The following is a 25936-nucleotide window of genomic DNA, read 5'->3' as shown; positions in this document are numbered from 1 at the left end:
CACCCAGTTCAGAGCCTGCATATCTTGTCGACTGGTGAATTAACACACAGGGTCCCGGTGACCTCATCTAAGAGGGAAGTGAGGGCTGGGTGTTCACGTCCAGAAATCAAGTGAGAAGGCATCTGCCATCAGGCGGGCACCCATCTGCAGCACTGGCCAGCAGAGGGAACACCAAGGCCACGCTTTCCCAACTGACCTGCTGTTGTGACTTCTCCTCCCACCTGGGAAAACGTCTAGGAGGCTCAGAGCTGCAGAAGCCAGCGGAGCTCCAGCCTGGGCGTGCGGGTAGAGGAACAAATAGCACAGAGCAGGCTTTTATTCCTGGGGGGCATCGGCTCTAAGCACCAGTACCCCACAATGCTGAGTCACTGGCTCTGCCATCACCTCCAGGGGCTGGTAGAAGGACCCACCCTGATACTGAGCCCTGAGAGTGAACAAGCAGGGCAACGAGGGATAAAAGAGAAGATGCAGAGAAAGCAGATCAGCTGGGGGAACTGGGCTTAGCATCGGACTCCCACAGTTCACACCCGCTCCCTGGGCCTTAGTGTTCTCATCCTTAAAAAGTGGGTATAAAGGACCTGCCTTAGGGCTCCTGCAAGGACTAAAGCAGAAGCTACTTGCACCGAGGAAGTTCACCTGGATCATCACAAATGTCTGCTCACGGTCTCCCAGCCTCTGCCCTTACCCCTCCACACTCTTCCCCACCCCACAGCCCCAGGTGATCCTTTAAGTGCCAAAGTGAGATCCTGTCCCTCCTCTGCTCAAAACCCTCCCCTGGCTCCCACCCACTCGAAGGAACAGCCAAAGTCTTACAAGAGCCTGCGAGACCCGCACAGTCAGACCCCAGGGGGTTCTCAGGACTTGCCGCCCCTCCCTGGGCTCACTGTTCCAGCCACACTAGGAACCTTGTTTCTCAAACACTGCGTGCCTGCTCCAGCCTCAGGGCCTTTGCACCTGCTGTCTTCTCTGCTTGGAGGGCTCCTCCCCAGGGTCCGATGGCTCCTCCCCTCCCCTCCTTTGGTTCTTGGGTCAGAGGTCACCTTCTTCGTGAGGCTCCCAGTGGCCACCTTATCACACTTTCAACTGCCACTGCCCACAGACCTTCCTGCCCCCTCCTCTGCTTAATTCTTCTCCTTCACCCTTATCACTATACATGAGGGTCTCTCAACTGCAGAACGACTGACACTTGGGGACTAGATAATTCTCGGCTGGGGGCTGGGGTGGCTGAGCACCCTGGAGGAGCAGCCCCTCCCCTGGCCTCTACACACCAGACACCAGTACCTCCTCTTTGTCAACTGAAAACGTCTCCAGACATTGCCGTGTGCCCCCTGGGGGCAGAACTGCCCCGGTGAGGACCAGAGGTCTACACCATCCGTGTCCTTGGCTACTTATTTCGATCTCCCCAAAGTCAGGATATAAGATTCCTGAGTATAAGAACGTGGTGCTATGTCCAGCGCCGGGTCCCCAGTGCCTAGAACAGGGGCACCCAGCAGGTTCTCAGTGGGCCGCTGCTGAATGAACGAACGAGGAGCGTGACGGCGGAGCGCGCCCTCCCCGGCCCCACTCACCACGGCCGGCGAGAGCAGGGACTGGCAGTGCAGCAGGACGCCCGTGGCCGCCACCTGCTCCAGCCACTTGCGGCTGGCGTCCCGGCTGCTCTCCTCGTACTCGCCGTTGTTGTTGTAGCGGTAGCTCAGGGCCGCCAGCAGCTGCTCGGAGAAGGCGCACACGGCGGCCACCAGGGCCTGGCAGAAGATGCCGTCCCGCCGCAGCTGAAGCTCCGTGTCTGCGGGCGGAGGGGGCGGAGGGGCCACGCGGGCCATCAGCAGGCTGGCACCCCGAGGCCCCGAGCTGGCCCCCTCTCCCCTAACCGGACCACCCATCTGGGCCCAACTTGCCAAAATTCTCTCCATCCCCCGGCACCAAAAGCCAACTCCATTAAACACTGACTCTCCAAAACCAAGCCGATCTGTGGCAAAACTCAACTCTCTCAATGACCCCTCTGCCTATTTAAAAAAAAAAAAAAAAAAAGGGGCTGCTTGGTGGTCCAGTGGTGAAGACGTCACCTTCCGATGCAGGAGGTGGGGGTTCGATCCCTGGTTGGGGGGCTAAGATCCCACGGGCCTCACGGCCAATAAACCAAAACATCAAACAGAAGCGATGTTGTGACAAATTCAGTAAAGACTTAAGAAAAAAAAATGATCCTCATAAAAAAAAAAAATCTTTAAAAAACACACTTGTGATTTCCCTAACCCCTACCTTCAGCTGTTCCTTTATTTACTAGGAAATGTCTCAGCCTTGACAGAGAATGACAATGACAACAAGCTCCATGTTTGAAGAAAGAACGTTTACCATTTTCTCTGTTTTTGAGAAGTATACCTTAACCCTAATTTTCTTCCTATCATCCCTTCCTCCCCACCTCCAATTCCCTGGTCCCTGCCTGTGATGTGATTTGCAGAACTGGCCAATTTCAGGCAATTGGTCATTTAGGGTTCTTAATCTTCAGAAAGGGATTTTTTGTTTTACTTTTGCCTGCATCGCGCAGCTTATGAGATCTTAGCTCCCCACCAAAAAAGCTGAACCCGGGCCCTCGCAGTGAAAGTGCCACGTCCTCACCACTGAACCAGGGAATTCCCTGAAAGGGATTATTTTTGATGACTGGCAACAGCCAACAGGTTTTCTGTGCCCAATTTTGACCTAGATCCTATTCTAGCTGCCCCATGGCTGAGAATTTCTGGAAGGATGGGACAGAGAACACCTCTAAGATTCCCCTGGGTGCCCATCAGCCCCTCTTCCTTCCCACCATCTGCAAGGGCAGGAAGCCCCAGGCTGGGGCTGAGGGCTCCACCGGCAGAAAGCCTCTGAATCATCAGTGCTCTATGCTGGGTCCTCACTGAGATCAGCCCAGGCCTGGGAGGTGACGAAGGAGAGTGCTCCTAGCTCCAGGGGCTGAGACTTGTCCCCTGGACACAGGAGGAGGAAGTGAGGTCCGAGAAGTTCTCAAGGCGCTAGAGGCCACAGGGCTACCTCCCTCGCAGGCAGGCCCCAAGGACCCTGAGGAAGTCAACCTTGGTCGGCAGGAGAGGAGACCCTGGGCTGCGGTCACGAGCGCAGGACGGCATGTATACCCGGGACAGCCTCTCCCAGGTGTACCCGGCATGTGCACATTGCAGACAGCTGCCCTTTCAAAGCCCTCACCTGTGCACTTCAGCAAGGCCAGGAGCAGCTGGTTCTTTCCATCTGGAAGGAGAAGGGACCGAGAAGGAAGATGGGCTGAGAGGAGTAAGCAGAAGATGCCGGCAGAGCCAAGCCTGCCCCCCGGCCCACGTGCTCTGCCCCGCTTTGTAGTGAAGCTCTGGGTACAGACAGCCAGGTTCAGGAAGCTTTGAATGAGTGTTGGGTGGATTCCAGAAACCTCGGACATCCAGGGGGTGAAACCCCAACTGTTATCTGTACCCCAATTGTTTATATACACCCGCTGGACAAAGACTGAAACCAGCCCCTGCAACTCCTGGGCCAGAGCCCCCAGCCCACACCTTGTACCTGCTTGTGGGCATATACATATGGGTGCTCACATAAGTTCACACGCATCCTAAGGTACTCATTCACGCCACCCTACACGGCCAAGCCCTGCCCACATGCAGACAAAGCTCAGACCTTCCAGACACAGGCTAACATCCTGGTTTCTTTCCTTCACATAAAGGCTCTTGGGCCCAGAAGGGGCTTAGAAAAACCTGAAAGGCCTTTGGGTCTGGGCTCTTGTGATACATTCTATCCTGGGGAGGCCCCAAGATGCAGGGCTGGTGTGATAGGAACACCAGCATCTGCTTATTGAGGACTCACTGTGCCAGGCCCTGTACCAAGTGCCTTATTTGTACTGGCTCACTCACTCCTCACAACAACACATGAGGGAAGGCGCCCTGTGAACCCATTTTACAGTGGAGAGACTGCGGCACAGAGACGTCAAGAAACTTGCCAGGATCGCACAGCCAGTAATTGGGAGAGCTGGGGTTCAAGCCCTGGCCGTCTGGCTCCAAAGTCCATGTTCTTAACCAATGACAGCTTTGGAAACAGGACAGCTCAGGGCCAACCCAGACTTCCAACTCAGAGGGGGCTGTTCCTGGGGTCATGAGCCTGGGGCCAAGCACCCCCTGCTATGCTGATCAAATGTCTCCCTGGCCTGGGCTCCTTCTAACCCAGGAGCCTCAGGTTCAAATGCTGCCAAGGGCCAGGCAGGTAACATAAGGGGCGTGAAGCAGACCCTGGGCCACAGGGTATGGCGGGGTCCATCTGGCCTGGAAGGCTCCCCTCCCCAACCTAAAGATGGAGGCCACCGTTCATCTCCAAGCAAGTGTGAATGCAGGACTGCAGGCCTGTTACTGCCAGATCGCCTGCTTGTTCAAGAATAGCCAGATGTCTAGACTTGCATGTGGGCTTTCAGATTATAAATATTGGAAGCAGATTCACATTTTTTAATGCTAGAGCATCCAAACCTACCTGTAGGCCCAAGTCTGATAAGGACCCTCTCTCCCCTCAACACACACCTGTAACCTTGATCATAAACAAAAGAAACCTAACTAAATCCACAGCTTTGGAAGCTGGGAAGGAACAAGCTCGGCCTTCTCAGCCTCCTGGTTCTGAGAGGAAGCCCCCGGGCACCCCAGATGAGCAGTTCCCTGACCACGTGTGTGCTGTCCCAGGGCCCTGAGAAAGCAGCGCTGGCTCTTCCTGTCCTCTCCCTGGGCCTAGAGAGACGTGGGTACAGAGGTGGACCCACTGCTGACCCTCCCATGTTCCACATTAAGAACCAGAGGCCACAAGACCGCCACGTGACAGCCTTCCCTGCCCGACTGACCTTCCACGTATCTCTGAATGTTGTCCACCAGGGTCTTGATGGAATTGGGGAGGTTCCAGGGGTCCTCCTGAATGCTGATCTGGATCAGGTTCCGGCCACGGATTGTACATTCCTCTTTCTGTTTGAACTCTGGAGCAGGAAAGTGACAGGGGGGCAGGAAAGAGATAGGGAGCTTTGAGAAATGGTGCCACCGAGGCCTCTGTCCCATCACTAGATTCCAAAGCTCAGACTCTTAGGTTAAGGATGCTGGTGGGAGCCTTGGGTATCATCTGGTCCATGGGAAGACAATAGATGGTAAGTGTGCTGCTAAAGGATAGTACCATACCCATAGCAGACATCACCACTCAATCTCAGCACTCCTTTCTACTAGTCTGAGGACAGGACTCCTTGCAGGCGCAACCAATCCAATGCAGAATCACAAATGAATCTCGGCATTTTCTTCTCCTGAGCCTGAATGTAGTCACAGAAGCATCCTCAGGTCCTGCCCCCTCACAGCCACAACCAGTCGAGCTGGCACATGAGCTATAACCTAGCGTAACGTTTTCCCTACACAGAGGAGGAAGTCAAGGCACAGAGGGGGGAAAGTGGCTTGCCTAAAGTGACTCATCAAGGCAGTGACCAAGATGGGACTTGAATCTGACCCCAGACAGGCTGACGGAGGCCTCTGCTCCTTTGGCCTTGTGTCTGCTACACAGTCTCAAGTTTCTGAGATATTTTATGGTTTCGGCTCCTCTGAGTTTGACATTTCTTCTTTCAGAGGTCCATCCCAGGCAGAGATGACCCTGAAATAGTCGGAGGGGCTCTGCTAGGACACCCCAACCCCTCACCACTTCCGACCCTCACTTAGAAGCAACTGGTTCTTTATCTCCTGCACCCTACTGGAAATTCCCGGAGGTCAGAGGCAGTGTCTCATTCATCTCACAAGCCCCAGAGCCCACCACAAGGCTGAGCACAAGTTGGTTCTTGGAAATTACTTACTGAATATATGGATGCATGGATGCTGGTGGGTGGGTGGGTGGATGGATGGATGGATAGATGAATGGGCGGGTGGGTGGGCAGAAGGTGGATGAATGGATGGGTGGGTGAATGGATAAGTGGATGGTAGTGGGTCAGTGGGTGGGTAGAGTGGGTGGATGGATGGATGGATGGATGGGTAGATAAATGGGTGGGGGGATGGGTAAATGGGTCAATGGTAAACAAGAGGAAAGGCAGGTAGAAAGACATAAATGTTTATTATTTTTCTCTCCATCACTTCAAGAAGAAAGTCTCAATTTGGTGCCATCAAGTCCTTAACACTTCTTTAACTTATTAACCCCTCTCGTGAATAAACAACAAAGAGCTCTGGACAGACAACAGTGCCTAACTACAGTATAAGGGCATTTTTCATTGTTGGTTCCACTGGACTTATTATTTTATGGCATGTTATGATGATTTTCCACTTACTAGAAGTTTAGTAAGTTCTTTTCAAAATTAAATTTTTTAAAGGGAGACACTTTTTCAGACAAGATCTATCAATAACAATACAGGCAGCAAATGAATATAGTTTAAAATCTATAAAGATGTCGGCAGAGTCTATGACTGTCTCTAAAATGATGAAGAGGGTCAAGGGTTTTTTGAGGTCTGGCAAACTGTGCTCCAGCCCTTCCCCCTTGTGTTATATATGGGCAGACGGAGGCCCAGAAGGGCTCAGGGACCAGCCCAGGGGTCCACACACGTTTTTTGTAAACAGTCAGATAGGAACTGATTTAAGCTTTGCAGGGCACTCGGCTCCTGTCACATGTTTTCTTTTGTTTTGTTTTGATGACTCACAATAAATGAAAAATCATTCTCAGCTCATAGTCTGTACAAAAACAGGCTGTGGGCCAAATTCGGCCCATGGGCTGAGCTTGCTGACCGCCCCTGGGCTGGCCCACGCCATTCGGCAGGTTGAGGGGCACAGCGGGCAGTGTGCAGCCAGGCAGCCTGCCCCCTGTCCAGCACACATGCCACATCACAGGCTGTGACCCTGATGGATGCGGGCTGCCACCCCTCACCCTGCCTGAGGACTCTTCTCTGCTCACCTTGTAAGCTGTGGTCCATGGGGAAATGCTTGGTCTCTTCAAAAGCTCTGCTCATGACTGGCCCCTTGAGGAGTGTGTGAATGGAGTCCACCTGGGCGAAAGGAAGCCCCGGGTTAGTTTGGCCCTCGGGGCCCTCCAAGTGGCTAGAACCTGTGACCTCTGGCCCCTGCCCTGGCTCCTGGCTTACGGGTTCTTACCCGGGGTGATGGGAAGAGCTCAAGGTCAGGCCAAGGTTGGGACAAAGATCCTACCTGGTTAAAGAGATGCTCTAGGCAGCCGTGAAGCTTGTCCTGCTTGTCTGATGGGATCCTCATGTCGCAGGGCAACTCATCCCCTGGCAGAAGGAAGAAACCACAGCCATCAACTATTCCTGCCCCATCGCACACCTTCCCAGGCTCTCTCACAAGAAGGCAATGTAGCTACAGAGCTCCGAAACCCACAGCGGACTTGGAGCCTGACAGATCCAGGTCCCAGCTGTGCGCCGCTGCACACATCACTTGACCTCTTTGAGCCTCAGTTTGTTTATCTGCAAAATGGGCAACAGGAACTAAAACATTACACAACTGTAAGTCACCGTTACTATTTTCACTCTGAAAACGAGTGAAGGAACCAGATCCCACATCTCTCACTCATCCCCGTTTCATTTAAATCGCCTTCCTAAAACCTCCCCAGGGGTAGTTTTTGCAGCTGAATAGCTTCTGTGATGAAACATTTATCCAAAGTTCAGAAATAGCTCTGGTATTTCCTGAGCTTCTTTTTCTTCTGCCAAACTGAAGTATAATTAAAATTAAATTTTTATGCACAGACTACCTCCAGAAGGACACACACGACCGCAGAGGCAGCGGGAGCTCGGGAACCAGGAGGCCGGGGAGCAAGGATGGGAGGGACATTTGCCACCACCCACCCTCTCCCACTCATGCCTTTTGAATTATGAACCATGTGACTGTCTATCCCATTCACAAAATAAAAATGTTAAAGGCTGAAATCCATGAAAATTAAAACAAATTTCAGTCTTTCGGTGAAAGGTGTAAGTAACATACAATCGAATGTATATGCTCAGTTGCTCGGTTGTGTCCAGCTCTTTTGCAACCCCATGGACTGCAGCCCGCCAGGCTCCTCTGTCCGTGGGATTTTTCAGGCAAGAATACTGGAGTGGGTTTGCCAATTCCTCCTCCAGGGGATCTTCCCAACCCAGGGATTGAACCTGTGTCTCCTGCATTGGCAGGCAGATTCTTCACCAATGAGCCAACCTAACTTATAAATCCTTATTTATGTCTCTCTGTCCCTCCAGCCATCCACTCACATATCTCCACCTCTGTGCAGAAATACATGTTCACCAGTGATCCCCAAATATCCCCAATGGTCATTTCTGTGGGAGAGGCTGAGATTCTGACTGATTTTCATGTACTTCTTTTGTGTTGTGTGAATTTTGGGTTTGAGCACATGTCATTCCTGGAAACCATCAGGTCGCCCTGTTTTAGCAATGTGGGAGCCCTCATCCCATCCAGTAACTGGATCAGGAGTGTTTTTATCTGTTCTGCGTCCACGACATTCACAGAGAATGTGAGCTCTACAAGGGCCTGTCTTTTCAAAATTCACGGCTGTGGTCCCAGCACATAACAGGTGTGCAATAAACACATGCAAAATGAGTGAAGGAAAACCATTACCAAACCATGCAAAGTAAGAGAAAACAAGAGAATGTGTAGGAAAGTGTAACAAAATAAAAATAAACAAGGCACGATCTCGCCAGGGGGCCCCCCAGCCCTGGCACTCACCGGAGCCCATCTCGTCGCTGCCCAAGTAAGAGCTGTTACTTCTCACGCTGGTGTAGGACAGAACAGAGTCCCGATTGCTGTTACACTCGCTGCAGAGCGGCAGAGAGGAAGGTGTGAGTCAACCCTCTGCCTCCCCGCTCACAGCCTCTAGTCCCAGCATCCAGAACCCACTTTCTGGAGTGTAGACAAAACCCTTGGGTAGATGACTGGCCCAGAGAGAGCACTGTTGGCCAGCCAGCAGTGCCAGAGATGGGGAAGGTTGTCCTGGTGAGTTTCCTAGGTCCCACCCTGGAGAAACCTCTCCAGGCCTCAGTATAAAAACACAGAAATGGTAGGTGGACAGTGACTCATCTTCATTCGGGTGTAATTACCGTCACTGCCCTCGTGGGACAGTCTTGTCCCTAGATACATCTGTACCCCCACACTCGACCACACGGCCTGGCCGGAAACCTCCTAAGAACAAGGACTGTGTGTGCTTAGCTTGTGTCCCAGGAACTCAGAAGGTATGGGGGATCAAAAACCACAACCCTGAAATTCTTTCCTTCACTTTTCTGACAATTGAAAGGAAAAATTGGAGGATCCAAAAATGTCAGAATGGAAACGCAGACAGGTAAGATCTTGGTCTGCGGACACAAGGTTCCAAGAACACATGGGACCCAGTCAGCCAGGCTGTCTCATTACACAGACACCAACAAACTCCAGGCCCCTTGAAGACGGAAAGGCTATAAAGGACGGGAGGACGGGGCCCACGGCCTTGCCAAATTCTATCAGTTCTCTCTTTGCCCCAAACCATATGAAGTGTCCCTCCAAGGTTCTAGTTTAACCACAACCATCAGATGTTAGAGAGCCTTTTCACTGGGGGCCACAGCGCTGGTTTGTGGTACGGAATTCCATTCACTCCACGGTTTATTACAGGAAATTGAGTTTTTGGTCTGTTCAACCCATTAATTAAGACTTCACCGATCTTGTTAATAATTAACCAGGAGAAAACAATTCAGATCCTCGAGAGTTACAAGGGAAAAAAAATAGTCTTACTCCCTGGATCAAGGAAAAACAGTGTTTGTTGCAAAAACCTGAGGCCTAACATTGATTTTAAAACACACAGATCTTGACTTTTTCTTGGACTACATTCCATCAACGTATGGGGACAGGAATCGAGGTGGAAAGGATCAGTGGTGTCCCCAAGGGGGCAAGCCCTGAAACGTTGGTCTGGGGGGAGGGAGGCTGAAGAGTGTATCCAGGGTGTGCTGTGGGACTCAGATAACTCCCCAGAACCACAAACCACACGGGTAGGCGATAGCACCCTGCCCCACAGCTTCCTGAGAAACGTCCTCTGATTCTGACCTTTCCGCAGCCGGGGCCTCAGCTATGCCTCCACACCAAACCCCTCGACACCCTCCCAAGCCAGGCCTGCCCCCACCTGTAGGAGTCCCGGTAGCTCATGGTGTCGTGACCCGAGTCCTCCTGATCCTCCTCGCACACCCTGAAGCACACCTTCTTGCTGGCCCCATGGTCGGTCCTGTCCGTCTCGCTCTCTTCGCTGACCAGCGGTGGGGAGGAGGCCTCCTCGGCCACGGTGGGGTCGCAGGACCCACTGGAGCTGGGCTCTGTGATGGTGGACAGCAGCCTGTGGGAGCAAAGACTTTGAACTTCAAGACACAGGCCCCCCGGGCATGTCACCTAGAACCACCCACCTTCTGGATTTAGCCAACTTCATCCCTGAGGTACCGTTTCAGCCTCCCTTATGCCCTGCATCATCTAGCCAGCCTAGAACTGTGATCAGAGAACTGTGCGGCTTGTGTTGGTGAGAACGCTTTGTAGGTGGTGCTGCGTCCTGCTGCATGGCACCAAAAGGGCCATCATGTCCAGTTGTCTTTCTCTCTCTGCAGTGTTGAAATAATAAAGTTCCGCCCCAAACCTTTCACCGAGTTTCAGCCTCTATTGACGATGCTGCCTACATCCATCCTTTCATTAGAGCAGCGGTTCTCAATCAGGATGATTCTGCCCCTAGAAGGCATCTGACAACATCTGAAGACATCTTAGGTGTCACAGCTAGGGAAGGGAGTGCCACTGGCATCTGGTGGGTAGAGGCCAGGGATACCGCTAATAACCACTAATGGACAGGACACCCCCCACGCCAAAGGATAATCCGACTCAAAATGTTGATGCCGCGGATGTTGGGAAATCCTGACCCTGACACAGGGCTCACCTGTTGATCTGAGTGACATATTGCTTCATCTCCTTCAGGGCCACATCCAGTTTGGTAAAGAGCTGCAGGTAGGCATCCTGGATCTCACGGTCCTCCTGCTTCAGCAGGAAACTCAGGCCTCGGTCCTCCTGGCCAAGGGCTCCATTGGCTGGCCCAAAGCTGCTGTCGTTGGGACCCTGACGTTGTGGGTCCCCATCCGCAGCAGGCAGGCACTTCCAGGATGGGGCAGCCATGGTGGTGATGCAGTGTTGGGTATAGGACATGGGGTTCAGGTGACCTACGGTAGGGAGGAAAATTCACAAACCCATTTTAAGGATCTCAGTGAATGAAAAAAGTTTCCCTTTAAAATATTCTTTTAATACATTAAACTGCTTTAATAAGAAAGTTTCAATTTGGTGCCAATACACTCTTAACTACTATGATCATTTTCGTGCCTGAAATGTAGACATGATGGCTGGTACTCCAGCAGTCATTTTATACCATGAGGCATCTTTCAAGATAAAAGCAACATTTAGAGATGGTGGCATAGAAAGATAGGAGGAATCTGGATCCGTGATGACCACAGAGCCACCATTCCAGCTCTAGCCTGTTGGCCTTCAGGAGTGCTTCTGTTTAAGTATTGTACTATGAGACCTGAACACATTTTTGATGGACACATGCATTTACCTTGCTCTGGGTCAAGGCCGATGAGGGAGGGTTTGCGACCAAAGCGGATGCTGAAGGACCTCCCAACTGAGGGAGTGGTCTTGGGGTAGGATACTTCCATGAGGTTGACGTGGCAGTTGGTGGGGCAAAAGTCCAGGCCACATAGTGGATGGGGTTCCAGGGGTGCTTGTTTGAAGGGTGGGCTGATCCTGCTCTTTAGCTGAGCTGCAAACTGAGAAAGGTGGGGGAAGGCATCGGGTTGTTACTTAGGGGTCTGGGAATTCTGGCACATCTCCTGTACCCACTTTATCCTAGCCTAGGCCAGACATTCCAAAATTGAAAAAAATGCCAATAAGTCCAAATGGAAAAGTAAATTCCCCTGCACTGCCTTTCACTGGACCCAGATTTCAAGGAAGTCCTGGAGCAATGTGAGGCCTCCAAGTACCTACCCACCTAGAGGTCTCCATTTCAGCTGCACCTGAGGTGTCCTGGGGGAACATCTCTCCCTGACCCAGCATCTGTGAGGTTCAAGTAAGGCTGCCTCCCCATTCCTGCAGAACTTGCACAGGCCTAGGCAGGGGACCCAGGCCAAGCCAACAAGAGCTCTCATTGTGTTCTATTTCTACTGGGGTTGCTAAGGCTAAAGCTACTGAGGACCATTTTATCACCACGTGAAAAGGACCTGCCTGAGAGCAAAACCAATAAGGAAAACAAAGTCAAGAAAAGGAGAGAGGTCCTGTTCTTGTAACAGTGTGATATCTGTTTGAGTGCTGGATACAACCATGCCTGAAGCTTACCTATGGACATTTCAGTAATATAAACCAGTTAATTATCCTGTTTGTTTAAGCTAAGTTGGGTTGGGATTTGACATTTACAACTGAAACACCCCGAGTTGAGACCCTGTAGGGTGCAGGCACCTCCTGGTAGCAGGCGATCCTCTGGCCGATGCTTTCCAGCTTGGTGTCACAGATGTTGCGGAACTCAAAGTGGGACATGGTCCTCATGTTGCTGCTTAGGGCCATGAGCCGCCCACAGTTCTGCACAAAGACACTGTCATCGGCAGCAAAGGCCTCAAGGATCTGCAGAAATATCAACAGCTACTGAGTACTCACTGGGCACCTGGGAGAGTCTTAAGGGGTTTATCTTGGGCGACTACTATACACCTTGTAATACACGTGTGGGTCAGGTCTATTATTGGCCCACTTAACAGATGAGTAAACTGAGGCTAGGAGATAAGAAGTCAGTCTCCTAAACCCCACAGCTACCAAGTGGAGGGGCAGGGATTAGGACCGAGGTTCCCCAGGCTAACTCGGAGGACATGGGAGTCAGGCTGCGCCATCCCCCCAGGGCAGGGCCACAGCCAGCAAGACCTTGGCAGTGAGGCTGAAGCAGCCGCGGGGCTCCACGATCTTCTCCAGCACGTGGCACTTGACGCCCGCCGTGCTCACGTACTCGTACACAACGCCGTGCTCCAGGTGCACGTTGTCCACCGTCAGGCTGACCAGAGGGCTGTCCTCGTGCTGGCTCGGCTGGGCACCCAGGGACATCAGGGGGAAGGCTGGAAGCCAGAGGGACAGGTGACCCTGCGGAAGCAGCACGACCCCACACCAAGCCAGCCCCCGGACCCAGCACCGCGGACAGCCGACATTAGACAGACGGGGACACTGAAACCTGTGCTGCAGCTCTCTTCACTTTTGCCAGCCCACTGTCACTCACTCCTTATTCTAAAAGACTCTCCTTTTAGGAATCAAGCCTTGAGTCTCATTCACAATCTCTGGGGCTCGGAAAAGGAGACTCATTTGCCATCCATACCCTCCCCCAGAGGCAAAGCCTGACCATTCAACATGTGTGATTTCCTCTATTCACAGTGACCAGTTCAGGAGCAAGCATGTGACCCAAGCTGAGCCCATGAGAGGGAGATCTGTTTGGATCTACAAAGGGAAGGAGACATCCTCTTTTTCAACTGGATTTCAAGTTACCAGAGCCACTAGGTGGAGAAAAGAGCATGTGAGAGGGAAATCAACACAGAGGGAGCAGAGCCGAGAACTGGAGAAAACGAAGACCTCCTCAGTATGTGAAATGCTGGATCGAGCCAGACCTGAAGCTCATTAACCCTACTCAGCCTTTTTAGTTTGCTGAGCCAATGTTTTTATGGAGCCCAGTTTCAGTCCAGATTAACAGGGTCCCAGAGAGACTGTGACTCCTTAGAGGTCACACAGCTAGGTAGCAATGTATCTAGGAAGAAAGGAAGCACTTTATGGCGTGAAGCAGTTTCCTTCCCACCTGCTCCAAAGAGTACTCTCAACACAAACACTGTCACCCTTTCCCCCTCACCCTCCATGCTACGCCACCAATTATCAGTTTTTTTGTTCTTTTGTTCATTGTCTTGTTCCCCTCATGTCAGTGCCCTAAGGGCAAAGACCCCGTCTGCCTTGTTCACTCCTGTTTCCCCAGCTCCTTGAACATGACCTGGCACATAGTAGGTGCTTCTACTTATTGAATGGATGTTTCGAAACTACCAGCTCTTCCCAGTGTGGTTTACCATCGTCATCACTGGGGTCACCCATGTGCTGGGGAAAGGAGGCCCACAGCCCTTTGCTCTCAGAGGGGCATAAACTGAGCTCAGAGCTGGCCTCCAGTCTCTCCCTCTTCCCATCGGCCTGTCTCCTTTAGGACCCTTCTTTCAGGCTGTGGGTGTTTCAGCAGCAGGGGAACAGCTCCCTGAGGGCAGGGATTATTTTGTTTTAATCCATACTGTATCCTCCGAATCTAGAACTGAGCCTAGCACATAGTAGGTGTCGACTAAATGCTTGGAGTTTGACTAATAGCTCCTCCTCTCCAGTCGCTTCTGTGCTCTGCTGGGCTGGGGGCAGGAGGAGACGTGGGAAGATCAGGGGCTTTCGATGCCTTGGTGTCTGACAGCTCTGGGCTCCTTGCTGGTGACTTTGGGGTCAACAAAGAGGCAGGGTTTCCAGGGCTGGCTGGGGAGCTGTCTCCCTGAAACAAGCAAGTGAAGAGCCACAGAAGGGAATGCAGGCCTGCTAGCACCTTGATTAGAGCCCAGGGAGACGCCTTTCGGACTTGTGACCTCCAGAACAGTAACGCAGTAAACGCATGTGGTTTTAAACCACCAGGTTCCTCATACTTTGTTACGACAGCGATCAGAGACTCATACAGAAATGACAGCATCGAGGACTGGATGGGACTGGGAGGAGTATGGACACAGAGGACCCAGTCCCCACGGGCGTCTCTGTCTCACGGCCTGCCTGTCCCGTTACCCGAGTCGAGCTGGTCTTCCTCTCGGGCCCCCTCGCCACTGGGGTCCTCGCCGGCAGCCTCCTGGGCCTCCTGCGCATCCTCGTGGGTGCGGTAGATCCACTGGTACAGGCCCTGTGTGGGGAGCAGAGTAAGAGGGGCGGCCGCGACGCCCGGAGCCCAGGTGCACGCTGACCCGACTCCAAAGCTCAGGGCTTCAGCCTGTCGGCGACACCACCTTCAGAGAGCCCTCCCAGACTTCACTCTGGAAACTTCCTGAGGGATCTCCAGCCACACTCAGCCCTCAGTGTCCACAGTCTATGCTCCTCACAGAAGCCAGGGAAGAGGGAGCACTGAAAACGTAAGTCAGCTTCACGGGAGCAGGAAGCTTGTCTCTCCTGTGGCCCCAGGGTCTAGAAACACACCAGGCAGACAGCAGGCGTGCAGGAAATGCTTATTAAATAAACCAATGAATCACTGTCCACAGAACCCTGGGTCCCCAACCCAAGCATATCATCAATTTCTTATCATCAATGTGACTAGTTGCCCTACGTGCCTATGTGGTAAGAAAAGAGGGTCTTATCATACCCATTTCACAACTGTAGAAACTGAGGCCGTGAGGTTCAGGGAAGCAGAGGGGTCCCGGAGCTCAGGCCCAGCTCAGCCCTCAGGTCTGCAGCCCCACCCCACCCAAACCCTGTGGTGCATGCAGGCTTTTCCCCAGAGAAGGGAGGGTGCCCTCAGCCTCCACCCCAGTGAGCAGGGCTTCTCTGATCCCCTCGGCTGCCAGGCGGCTCACCAGGGCCTCTTCTTGGCGGTTCCGGAATGCCTGGAAGTGCTCCAGGACTTCTGAGGCTCCGTCATTCATCACATTGCTGCCATTGACCTTCAGGATGCACTGGCCGGCACAGAGCCCTGCAGCCGCAGCCTCGGAGCCTAAGGGGGACAGGAGCGCTTGAGGCTGGATGCCAGGCAATGAGAGGCTGGGGTGGTATCAGGCAAGGGCGAGTAACCAGATGCACCTGTCCATCACCCCACACCAAATGCCACCTCCATCCTCCCACCTCGCAGCCACTCTCCACCCCATGCCAGTGGGTAGGAAAGGCACTGTCATTCCCACTTGGCAGAAGAAGAGACTGAGGCTCAGAGAAGTCACAGTGAGCCCAAGGTCACGTGGTAAGGGAGGCTGGCCTTGAACCCAGGCACATTTCACTCCAGAGCTTCGTCTCCTTCGCATGTGTGCTTGCTACTCACTTCAGTCGTGTCCAGCTCTTTGCGATCCCATGGACTATAGCCCGCCAGGCTCCTCTGTCCATGGGATTCCCCAGGCAAGAATACTGGAGTGGGTGGCCATGCCCTCCTCCAGGGGATCTTCCTGACTCAGTGATCGAACCTGCGGCTCCTGCAGCTCCTGCACTGCAGGTGGATTCTTTACCACTGAGCCACCAGGGAAGCCCTCTTCTCCTTTAAGTCCCACAACAACCCCATGATTATGGAGCCAGGATCAGCCCCCTTTTGCAGATACAGAAACACAGGCTCAGAGAGGCAAAGTGGCTCTCTCAAGTCACGTGTCTAGAAGAAGCCAGGTTCCAAACCCAGGTCTACCAGGCTCCAAGGGCATGTTCTCTCAGCTGTCCTGTCATTCTCAAACTGCCACATTCCTGCCTGGCAATAAGGAGCTGGAGCCGAAGAAACACTGCGTGTTTGGAGTGAATGTGCATTTTCTCACTTTGCCACTTTGCCACAGTCCTCCCCACTCCCTAGTGCTTCCTTTCAGCTCCCCAAGTGTAGCTGCCCAACCCCCACATGCATGCATATTTACAAGCCTTGGCTTCCAGCAAAGAAGGGAAGTGCTAACTGTGGGCTAAGAGGCACAGGCCTGGAGGTAAGTGTTTGGGCGGGCGCCTCTGAATTCCTTCCACACACACAACAGACTGGCCTCCCAAAGCCCCACTCCACGTCCCTTGGGCTCCCACTTACCTCTCCCCACTGCGTAGACGTATGGCGGGGCTGCTCCACGGATCTGAAAGCACAGCGCCTCTGGACGGTCAGGGACTTTGACAATCCTGCACCGAACAGAAGCTGCCATAAGGTACAGCAGTGTCTCTCCAGAAAGAAAGCCCAGGGGGCCACCAGGGGAGCCCCTGCCTCCCAGGCTTTTGGGAAATCCAGCCCCAGACAGCAGCAGCACCAGGCTTTCCAAATGCATAGAGAAACCTCACTCAATCAGACTGCACAGAGCAGGGCCTTTGATTCATCAGAACCAGCCAGCCCACCCTCGGAAAGTCTGCCCATGCACCCTCCTAACCCTTCACTATCATTCTCTGGGTGAGAAGAAGCCTTGTGGCCACCAGACCAGCACCTTGGTGAGTGCATATTTTATTTAATAATCACTTACTTGGAGGGTGACAAGTGACCCCCAGCACATCTGGGTGCTGACTCCAGAAAAATGTCCACATGTCCCCCAGAGATCATGATTTGAAAGCCCAGATGACCCAGCCACTCTGTGGGTGGATCAACAGGGCAGAATGGTCAGCCCCTGCCCAAGGTCATTATTAATCCAGGGGCTTCAATGTAGCCATCGGCTTCCCTATCTAAGACATGTCCCCCACATTAGGCCTTGGATTGTCCCCGCCTGCCATAAAAAGCCGTCTTGGGAGCCTGTTCTCAAACCCCAGGTATTTCTGGAACTTGAAGCGGGCATATTCCACCATGGTGATTTCTCCCACTTCTACATACCAGCCAAACCATCAATCATGTCCCCAAAACTGACAAGCCTTTGAACTGAAAGAATGCTATTTAAAACTTTCTATCACTCCCATCAACAGAAAACCAGGAGCATCTGCCTTAAATAGAAGAGAGAAGTGAAAAGCAAATGCGCAGGATTTAAAATAGAAAACGCTCCTCCCGGTGCCTCTATCTGGTACACGACCACTTCTCACCATGCCCACCGTGGCTGGGCTGGCCCAGCCAGCAGCCTCCTCTCCAGGCTTCCTGCTTCTGCCCTTCCCGCCCCACCCCCAACAATCTAGTCTCCACCTGCAGCCAGAGAGATGCTGCGGGACCCTATGTCAGATCACGCTGCCCCTCTGCTCAGAACCTTCCGGTAGCTCCATGCTCCTTACTGTGGGCACAGGTCCCACAGGGCCTGGCCTCTACTGTCTGACCAACCTCAGTGCCCACCCTGTTCCAGCCCCATCAGCTTCCTCACTGTTGCTCAAACACACCAGCCCCAGTGCCACCCTGGGGGCCTCTGCACTCGCTGTTTCCTCTGCCAGCAACCCCCCTCCTCCAGATGTCCCCGACTCCCTCCCTTACCCCCCTTCAGGTCTTCACCTCCGTTCTCAGGGGCATCTCCCTGACCAGCACTCCTCCACACAGCACATCTCCTGCCCCAGCTTTATAATGGGTTGGGTAAATATTTGTCTGGATTTTTCTATAAGATGTGATGCAAAAACCCAAATGATTTATGACCAACCCAATATATTGGTCCACACTCACTACCTCCTGGTACGTCTCTCCCTTTTCTGCTTTGACTTTGTCTGTCTCCTGCTCTAGCCTCCAAAGAGCCTGAGATCTGTGAGGGCAGAAATGGATCTGTGCAGATGGGGCTGCGTCCCCCGAGCCTAAAACGCCAGCGGGCACACAGCAGACACCCAGTAAGCACTGCCAGAGCCACCGGGCAGTGAGCCAACTGGACAGAGCCAGCAGCACCTTGTCACGTGCCTGCAGGAGGACCCGCCAGCCGTGGGGACCTGGGTCAGCCAGGCACCCCCCCACCACCACCACCCCTGGGACCCGGGCAACTCCTCATCCCGAGAGGAAGGCCACCAGACACCCCGCCCCTGGCGACACTCACTCTTTGGCCTTGGTGGCTACCAGGAGGCGCAGCGGGCGGCGGGAGCAGAAAGACTGGTTGAGAATGGACTCCACCTCAGCCAAGGGCCGCAGGAACACCAGATCCTCGTTGATGGAGAAGATCTTCCTCCCCACCTGCAGGCCGGCCATCTGGGCAGGGGCGGGTGGTGAGGGAGATGAGCACACCATGTTAACTGCCCCCCTCTCCTCCTCACTAAGGAGGCGCTCAATTCAGGGGCACAGAGTCACCAGCCCCAGGGACCAAGTAGGACCCGAGTGAGACACCCCCTGGGGCAACCCCGCTGCCCTCTGTGGTAAACAGTGAGGCGGGCTGGTGAGACCCATGTGGGCCAAGGAGCTGTGAAGGGAGGCCTGTGGGGGCCGCTAACAGCAAAGACATCTTCCCTGAGAAGCTTCCAGCCCGCCCCTGCTTCCTGCCCGGCTCTGCAAGGACACAAGGCATGGACCTGGGGTGGCCACCTTGGGACCACGAGGCCTTGGCCAGCAAAGGTGAAGCGATTTCAACCCTGAACCAAGACTTATAACCACCTCCTCCTAAGCTGCTTACATCACAAGAAAACAGAAGCCCTGGGGCTCCAGCCACTGTCAAGCCCAGCCTGCGGCTACTATATGCAGCCAAACACCTTCCTGATTGCTATAAGGAAGCAAGCAGAGCCCCCTGAAAAAAGTGGCCAGCGCCTCTCTCCCAGCCGTCTTCACACCCCTGACAACAGCTGAGAGGCCCTGGGGCTGAAGCCTTGGCCTCCCTCCTCCAGACCTCGTATCCATCTCAGAGCAGCAAAACAAACCTGCCTTACTCAGGCGGCTGGTTTTTCTATAATCAGCTGATTCAGAGCCCCCAGTGGGGTTTTTTTTTTGGGGGGGGGGGGGGGGGGTAGCCTCTGCAGGGCCAGCAGGGGGAGCTGGTGGTCCACGCTGGGAGGGCAACCTGGATCCCGGGGGCTCCATCACTAGTTCCAGAGACCCAGACTCAGTATCCCCAGGAGGACAAGGAGCCAGGAGGAACCACTGCCATTCCAGGGCTTTCTGAGCTGGAGGAGGGCCCCACTCTCCTGTTCGCACGCAGCCCAGGGGCCGGGGTGGCCCCCCTGAGCCGCCTCACCTCCGCCAGTGAGCCCCTCTGGACCGACTTCACCACCACAGCCTTGTTCTTCTCCTCGATGTCGAAGCCGTAGTCTTCCTCCTGGGGCAGGATCTGGGGGTTCGAGGCAGGAGAGGCAGTGAGACAGGGAGTGGGGCCTGAAGCCTGCCCCAGCTTGGCCCCCACTGGGGCGGGTTGGAGGGGACTGGGACCCAGCTGGCTCCTCATGTCCCAGATCTTCTTAGGGTGGGGCTGGGAGTAGGGTGACCACGTATTCATTTAGCTTTCTTGGCCTGTCTCCCCTTTCCTCCTCCCAACCTGAGGACAGAGCCTCCTTATTTATTATGCCCCACTGTCTCCCCATCTGCTGTCATACTGCAGGTGCTCAATAACAGCTTACTGCCTTATTGAAATAAATCAGACACCAAAGTGTCCTGCCACCAAGAACTTAGGGACAGGAAGGGGGTTTAGGGAGGAGCCGTCCCTCCCCATCGCAGGATGACAAGAAGGTTTGGGGGGGGTCCGTGGTAGTGGGGATATAGGGAAATGCATTTATTTCCTCAGTACATATTTTGCTGAGCTGCTATCTATTATATGGGCCAGGTACTACACTGTTTTGGAAACAGCACCAAAAAAGACAAACAGTTCCTGCCCTCATGTATAGCTGCCTGTCTAGTAGGAGAGACAGACTACAAAGAAATACAGAATGTGGTACCCAGGGGTGTATGTACTTTGAATTAAAATAAAGCACTTAAAGGGATAGAATGCAGCACAGAAGCAGGGCCAGGGGAGGGGACATCTGCGCTGAGACCTGAATGAAATGAGGAACAGAAGTTTATAGAGTGGAGAAAAGTGCTCCCGGCAGAGGGCACAGCAGGTGCCAGGGCCCTGAGTCAGGCCCCAGAGTATTGGAGGGTAAGATGGAAGATCTGAGTGGCTGCGCTAAGTCGGCCAAGGAAGGGGGAACACAGGAGAGGAAGGAAAAGGGGCAGGGAGGTTTTGTCCCAAGTGTGGTGTGGAGCGCTTGAGGGCTCTGTGGCGGGAGAAATGGGAACTGGAACAGCAGCCCCCTTAAGTACGATAGGAGAGACGTGAACAGAGCCGCCTGCACGTCAGGCCAGCTTCAGCCCCAACTCTGGCTTATGCCAAGAGACCCAACCTCTCCGAGCCCCTCTCCCAGTTGCCTGCTGTGGGCCAGGCCTTAAGGTGGAGGCTGAGGCTCAACCAGGAGGCATAGAAACAGGATGGGCTAGGCTGGTAAAAAACCTGACCAGGCTGGTAAATGTCCTACCTTAACTGCAAGGCTAATTGCAGCAACTGAACAAGGGCACCGGCCCAGAAGACCCAAGGCTTTGGTATGACAGGGGTCATTTCAGGAGGCCATCCTCCCTGCGAAGGCTAGGCTGGGGTAAGGTGGACAAGAGGAGAGGGGAAGAAAAAGAAAGGGAGCCCAGCGAGCCCAGTCTCATCTGTCAGGAGGGTGGCCTGGCCAGGAAAGTAGCCTGGCGTCTGGGCAGTGTTGCCAGGCACCGCCTAAAATCCCCCCTTACTTCTGGCCACCCCAAGGTGAGCCCAACTTCTCCAGCCACAACCTGAAGGTTGCCCAGTTCCCAGGCCTGCGGGCAGGTCTGGGAAGGAAGATGCAGCGAGCTCAGCTCTGCTCCTACCAGCAGGCGCTTGGCCAGGATATTCTCCACCAGCTTGAAGTCATTGCGAAGCTGTTTGTTCTTGCTGCTGGTTCCCTCCATCTCCTCGTCTGCGTGGAAGCGGAAGTACTGGGACTCATCCTTGAACTCACTCTTCTCCAGCACTGCAAACCCACAGACACGGGGTCAGGCTCACACGGGGAGCCTTCAGTGGTATCTGCCGACTGGCAGCCACGGGCCAGGACAAGCCCCTGGACAAGCTTGGGTTGGCCAGCATGGTGTTCTAGTAAGTAAAGTCCTGTGCCAAAACTAACATCTTAGGATAGTTCACATAAAAGCCTGACTTTCTGACTCTCATGAAAATTCTGAACTCATCCCACCTGCTTATATAAAGGCATGTTACAAAGCCACAATGTAAGGTACAAAGCTGCAGAAGCACAGCAGAAGTAAAGAACCGGTGGAAGAGAACAGCTATCACATAAGAGGCCACTGTTTTATGGGAACTTAGCATATGATGGATGACGAACAACCACATGGAGTATTCCACAGATGGTACAGGGAAAACTGATGTATTTATGGGGGAAAAAAAAAATCCGATCCCTACCTCACACCATATATAACAATAAATCCTGTTGAAATCAAAGACCTAAATAAGAATAGGAAAACTAAAGCTCACCAAACAAAATGCAGGCAAGTGTCTTTGTCTTAAAACAGAAAAGGAGTTCATATACAAGGACCCCCCCCACCCCGAAAAAGCAGTATGATAAAATTAAGGACTTCCATTCAATAGCAAGGCCATAGGCAGGCCACAGATTCAAAATTAACCGTCTGGTCTAAAATCAACAAAGGAGAAATCTCTAGACTATACAGGAAACTCCAACAAACCAACCAGAGAAAGCTGGGAAACTCATAGATACATGGGTAAAGGATATAAATAGGTAATTAACAAATGGGAAAACCTAAGAAAGTGGTGAGTGCCAAGTACATGGAAAGGAACTCACCCTCACTAATAATCAGAAACAGACCACAGTGAGACCCTGTAGACCAGGGGATGGTACACTCAGCCTCTGTCAGCCAAATGTGGCTCATTCCCGCTTTTTATAAATAAAGTTTTATTGGAACACAGTCATACCCATCTGTTTATATATTGTCTGGGGCTGCTCTGGGGTCACAATGACAAAGTTAAATAATTGCAAAAGACTGTACGTTCCACAAAACCTGAGACATGTGCTATCCGGGTCCTTACAGAAAAAGTCTTCAGACCTCTAAGACTAGGCAGGAAAGTGAGTAAAAAGAACCAGTAACAGGGGCTTCCCTGGTGGTCCAGTGGTTAAGACTCTGCACTTCCACTGCAGGGGATGTGAGTCTGATCCCTGGTCAGGGAACTAAGATCCCATACGCTGTGTGACCGAAAAATACTAAAACAAAAACAGAAAAAAAAACTGGTAACAATCAGCATGTGATATGGACCCTGTGGATTACAATTTAACTAAATACCTTCTAGTCCAGAGCACACCAGGAATACAGGCTTAAGATCACTTTGCAAAGGAGGACCTGCTGTGCCCCTTTTAAAGACAGAAAGTCTAAGGCCCAGAGGAGCTAAATAAACTGCCCAAGACCACAGAGCCCAGGCTCCTCCTCTTCATCATACTGCCCGGCCTGGCCTGACAGATGGGCACAGGGACAAATTCCAGAAGGGGAGACGTCAAGGCAGTCGTCTGAGGTCAGTGGGCCCGAGAAAGAAGGACAAGCAGCTGCCTTAGCTTCAGGCCTCCCTGAAAGCCTCTGATGACATGAAAAGCATCAAGAGGCCTTCCTTTCTGCCTCCTTCCCTTCCCGGGACAGCTAGCTGTTTGTGAGCATGGCTCTCAGGCCACCTCTATTACCTCCTTGGAGAGAACAGACAATCAAATTGCTGCTTTCCCCAGAGCTGGGAGCCAGGCCCCAGGAGGCCAGCTGGCTTCCCCTCCCCTGTAAACACGAGGCTACGAGTCTCCGGGAGAGGGAGGAGGAGACACCGTGCTGTGTCTTGTGTCTGAGCTGAAACATCTGGGGAAACAGCTGGAACCCCGGAGTCCAGGAGCTTGGCCAGGTGAGGGCCGACCACTCCCAACTTCCAGTCACAGCCACTGGCCAGGTTTCGTGAGACGCGGGCACAGACCATCGCTGAAAGCCTTGGTCAGTTCCCCCCGCCCCCAACCTCAAGGCCATTTAGCCTCTCTGAGCCTCAGTTTCCTCATCTGTAGGGATAACAACCAACGTCCCCGAGCGGCCGCAAAGATTAAATCACAAGCCTCAGTTTCCTTGTCTGCACCTACAGCGAGGGGGCTGGACCACTGCCTCTGGGCCCCTCCCCGGGGACACCCCAGGGCCCCGCGAGCCCAGGTCAGACACCCCGGGAGGCGCCAGGCAGGCCCCACCACGCCCTCCACCCGGCACCCTAACCTGCATTTTGCGGCAGCCGCCACCCTAGGATTGGCTGTTTCCTCTTTTAGCCTGGTCTGGAGTTCGTGGCAGGCAGAGGGGACCGAGGGCGGCACCCTGCAATTTCTCTCCCTGAGCGCCCCCGAGGGTGTCGGTGCTGCCCGGGGTCACCCCCATCAGAAGGTCCTCAGACAGCCGCCTTCCTGAAATAGCCCTGGGGTGGACCCCTAATTACTCTCACCCACAAATAAGAGGTTCTGTTCAGCTGATGGGAGGGAGGGATGGGCTTGGAAAGATCCCTGCAGGGAACAGAGTGGGTTTCAGGAATGACCCGGGCTGCCCTGGCTGGCCCCGACCTGCCCCCCTCAGCTGTGGAGTGAGCCCCAACGCCCCAGAGCTGTCAGAATGCTGAGCTCAGACGGGGAGGGAAAGATGGGGGAACTGAGGCTGAGAGGAGAGGGCTTTGCTGTCAGCAAGCTGAGTCGGGCCCAGAACCGGGCCTGCTGGCTTCAAGGCAGGGGCCAAACCTGATGGCCTTTCACCTCACAGGGCAAAGGGACAGCAAATCCAGCTCCTGGACCAAGTGTAGAAAGCTGTGGCCCCCAGTTTGTTTTTCTAAATAAAGTTTTATTGGCTAAATGTCACACCCACTTGTTTATGCATCCCCTGTAGCTGCTCTCAGACTACAGGGGCAGAGCTGGGCTGTGGCAGAGACCGTGCGGCCTGTAAGAACTAAGACATTTACTGTCTGGCCATTTACTACAGGCAGAGTTTGCCAACCTCTGAGCTGGTGCACAGAGCAGATGCTGGGAGGATTTCTGGCCGCTCCTCCCCCCAGCGTGGCTTCAGCTTATTTCACGGTTGTGTGACTCACACTCACACACACACAAGGGCAGGACTTGTATTTCTTGTTCACCTCTGGTCCCCAGAGCCTAGCATGGTGCCCACAGGCAAAAGACACGCTATGGATGAACAAAGACAGAGGGGAGGTGTGGACTCAGCCTCACGGGGACAGGGCAGTCCCGGGAAGAAAAGGGAATCGAGCTGGTCCAGAGCAGGAGGCAGGGGAGGACCTCTCCGAGCAGGTCGGGGGGGACTCGCTGCAGAGGCCAGAGCTGAGCAGAAACACTGGTAAGTCAGGGGACGAGGCAGGGAGGGAGGGGCCCCTGGATGAGGGAAACACTGCGTGGTGACAAGGCCCTGAGGTTGTTCTGGAGACCAGAGAAAGGCTCTTTGCTGGCAGGGGGGCGGTGGGGAGAGGCTAAAATCCACTCATCCTAAAAAAGTGGGAACTTGGGGGCTCCCCCGGGACCAGACAGAACTTTGGGGCTCCCCCAGCCACAGAGCTCACTGGTGGCCTGTAACGCCAACCTGCCTGGGTCCAAATCCCAGCCCCTCCTTGAGCAAGTGTCCTAACTGTCTGGGCTTCTGGTCCTCATTTATACACGGGCATGTTTTCCATACCAACATCAAAGGACCAGCACAAGGATTAAACTAATCACTACATGCAGAGTTCCTAGGGGAGGCCGGGCCCAGGGTATAATCTCTCTGTCATCTTAAAGCGGTGTCAGTGGAACCATTTCTCCCTCCCCAGGACCATCTCACACCGTCCACCCGCCTCCCCTCCGACACGCTTCTCCCTGCAGGAGAAGGAGGGACGTGTCTGAGGGGCGAGGCCCCGCCTGGCTTCCTCCCTTTCACGCTCACAGCCCGGCCATCCTCTGTCCCCATGGGCCCCTCTCCTCCCCTCCCAGGAGGCCTACGGACCAGGCCCACCTCGCCCAGCCTCGCTGCCCACCCTGGGAGGCCATCGAGGAGTAAAGTCTTGGGAAGCCCGTGGATTTGATCAGCCACCTCGGTCCCCACGGGACACCTGAAGTGGTCTCCCCATCGGTGCAGAACTGGGGGTGGAGGAGGAGGGGAATGTATGAGCTGGCCCAAAGCCACAGCAGTCCATAGGCCCACACCCACTGCCTTGCTGGGCAGCCGCCAGCCTACCACTTGCTGTCTCTGGGCCTGTTTCCCCTCGCTGAAACATGCACCAGGGACCAGGGTCCCTGCCAGCAATTCTGTCTCAGGACAGACCCCCACCCCCCCCCACCCCACC

At 53.8% G+C, this 25936-nt stretch overlaps 1 protein-coding gene across 5 annotated transcripts in view; it reads right to left on the bottom strand.

Moving 5' to 3' along the window:
• PREX1 (phosphatidylinositol-3,4,5-trisphosphate dependent Rac exchange factor 1) overlaps positions 1-25936 on the bottom strand; it is a 185440-nt gene that overhangs the window by 9901 nt on the left and 149603 nt on the right. For 3 of the 5 annotated variants that reach the window (XM_025263322.3, XM_025263324.3, XM_025263323.3), the window contains exons 16-32: positions 21427-21569; positions 19781-19873; positions 18659-18807; positions 16780-16865; positions 15599-15735; positions 14823-14934; positions 12915-13102; positions 12462-12623; positions 11566-11776; positions 10900-11176; positions 10111-10317; positions 8691-8779; positions 7167-7249; positions 6916-7006; positions 4856-4984; positions 3199-3240; positions 1569-1786 (exon numbers count right to left, since the gene is read on the bottom strand). In XM_025263322.3, coding sequence (XP_025119107.2) covers positions 1569-1786; positions 3199-3240; positions 4856-4984; positions 6916-7006; positions 7167-7249; positions 8691-8779; positions 10111-10317; positions 10900-11176; positions 11566-11776; positions 12462-12623; positions 12915-13102; positions 14823-14934; positions 15599-15735; positions 16780-16865; positions 18659-18807; positions 19781-19873; positions 21427-21569 — 2417 coding nt within the window. Of the gene's footprint in view, positions 1-1568; positions 1787-3198; positions 3241-4855; positions 4985-5833; positions 5856-6915; positions 7007-7166; positions 7250-8690; positions 8780-10110; positions 10318-10899; positions 11177-11565; positions 11777-12461; positions 12624-12914; positions 13103-14822; positions 14935-15598; positions 15736-16779; positions 16866-18658; positions 18808-19780; positions 19874-21426; positions 21570-25936 lie in introns of those variants that run through there. The other 2 variants (XM_025263326.3, XR_003102986.3) reach the window with 2 other exon arrangements.

The sequence above is a fragment of the Bubalus bubalis genome, chromosome 14 (assembly GCF_019923935.1).
Source record: "Bubalus bubalis isolate 160015118507 breed Murrah chromosome 14, NDDB_SH_1, whole genome shotgun sequence".
NCBI classification, from domain to species: domain Eukaryota; kingdom Metazoa; phylum Chordata; class Mammalia; order Artiodactyla; family Bovidae; genus Bubalus; species Bubalus bubalis.
Note: the sequence above shows the minus strand (reverse complement) of the source record. Positions and strands in the feature narration are given on the sequence as shown.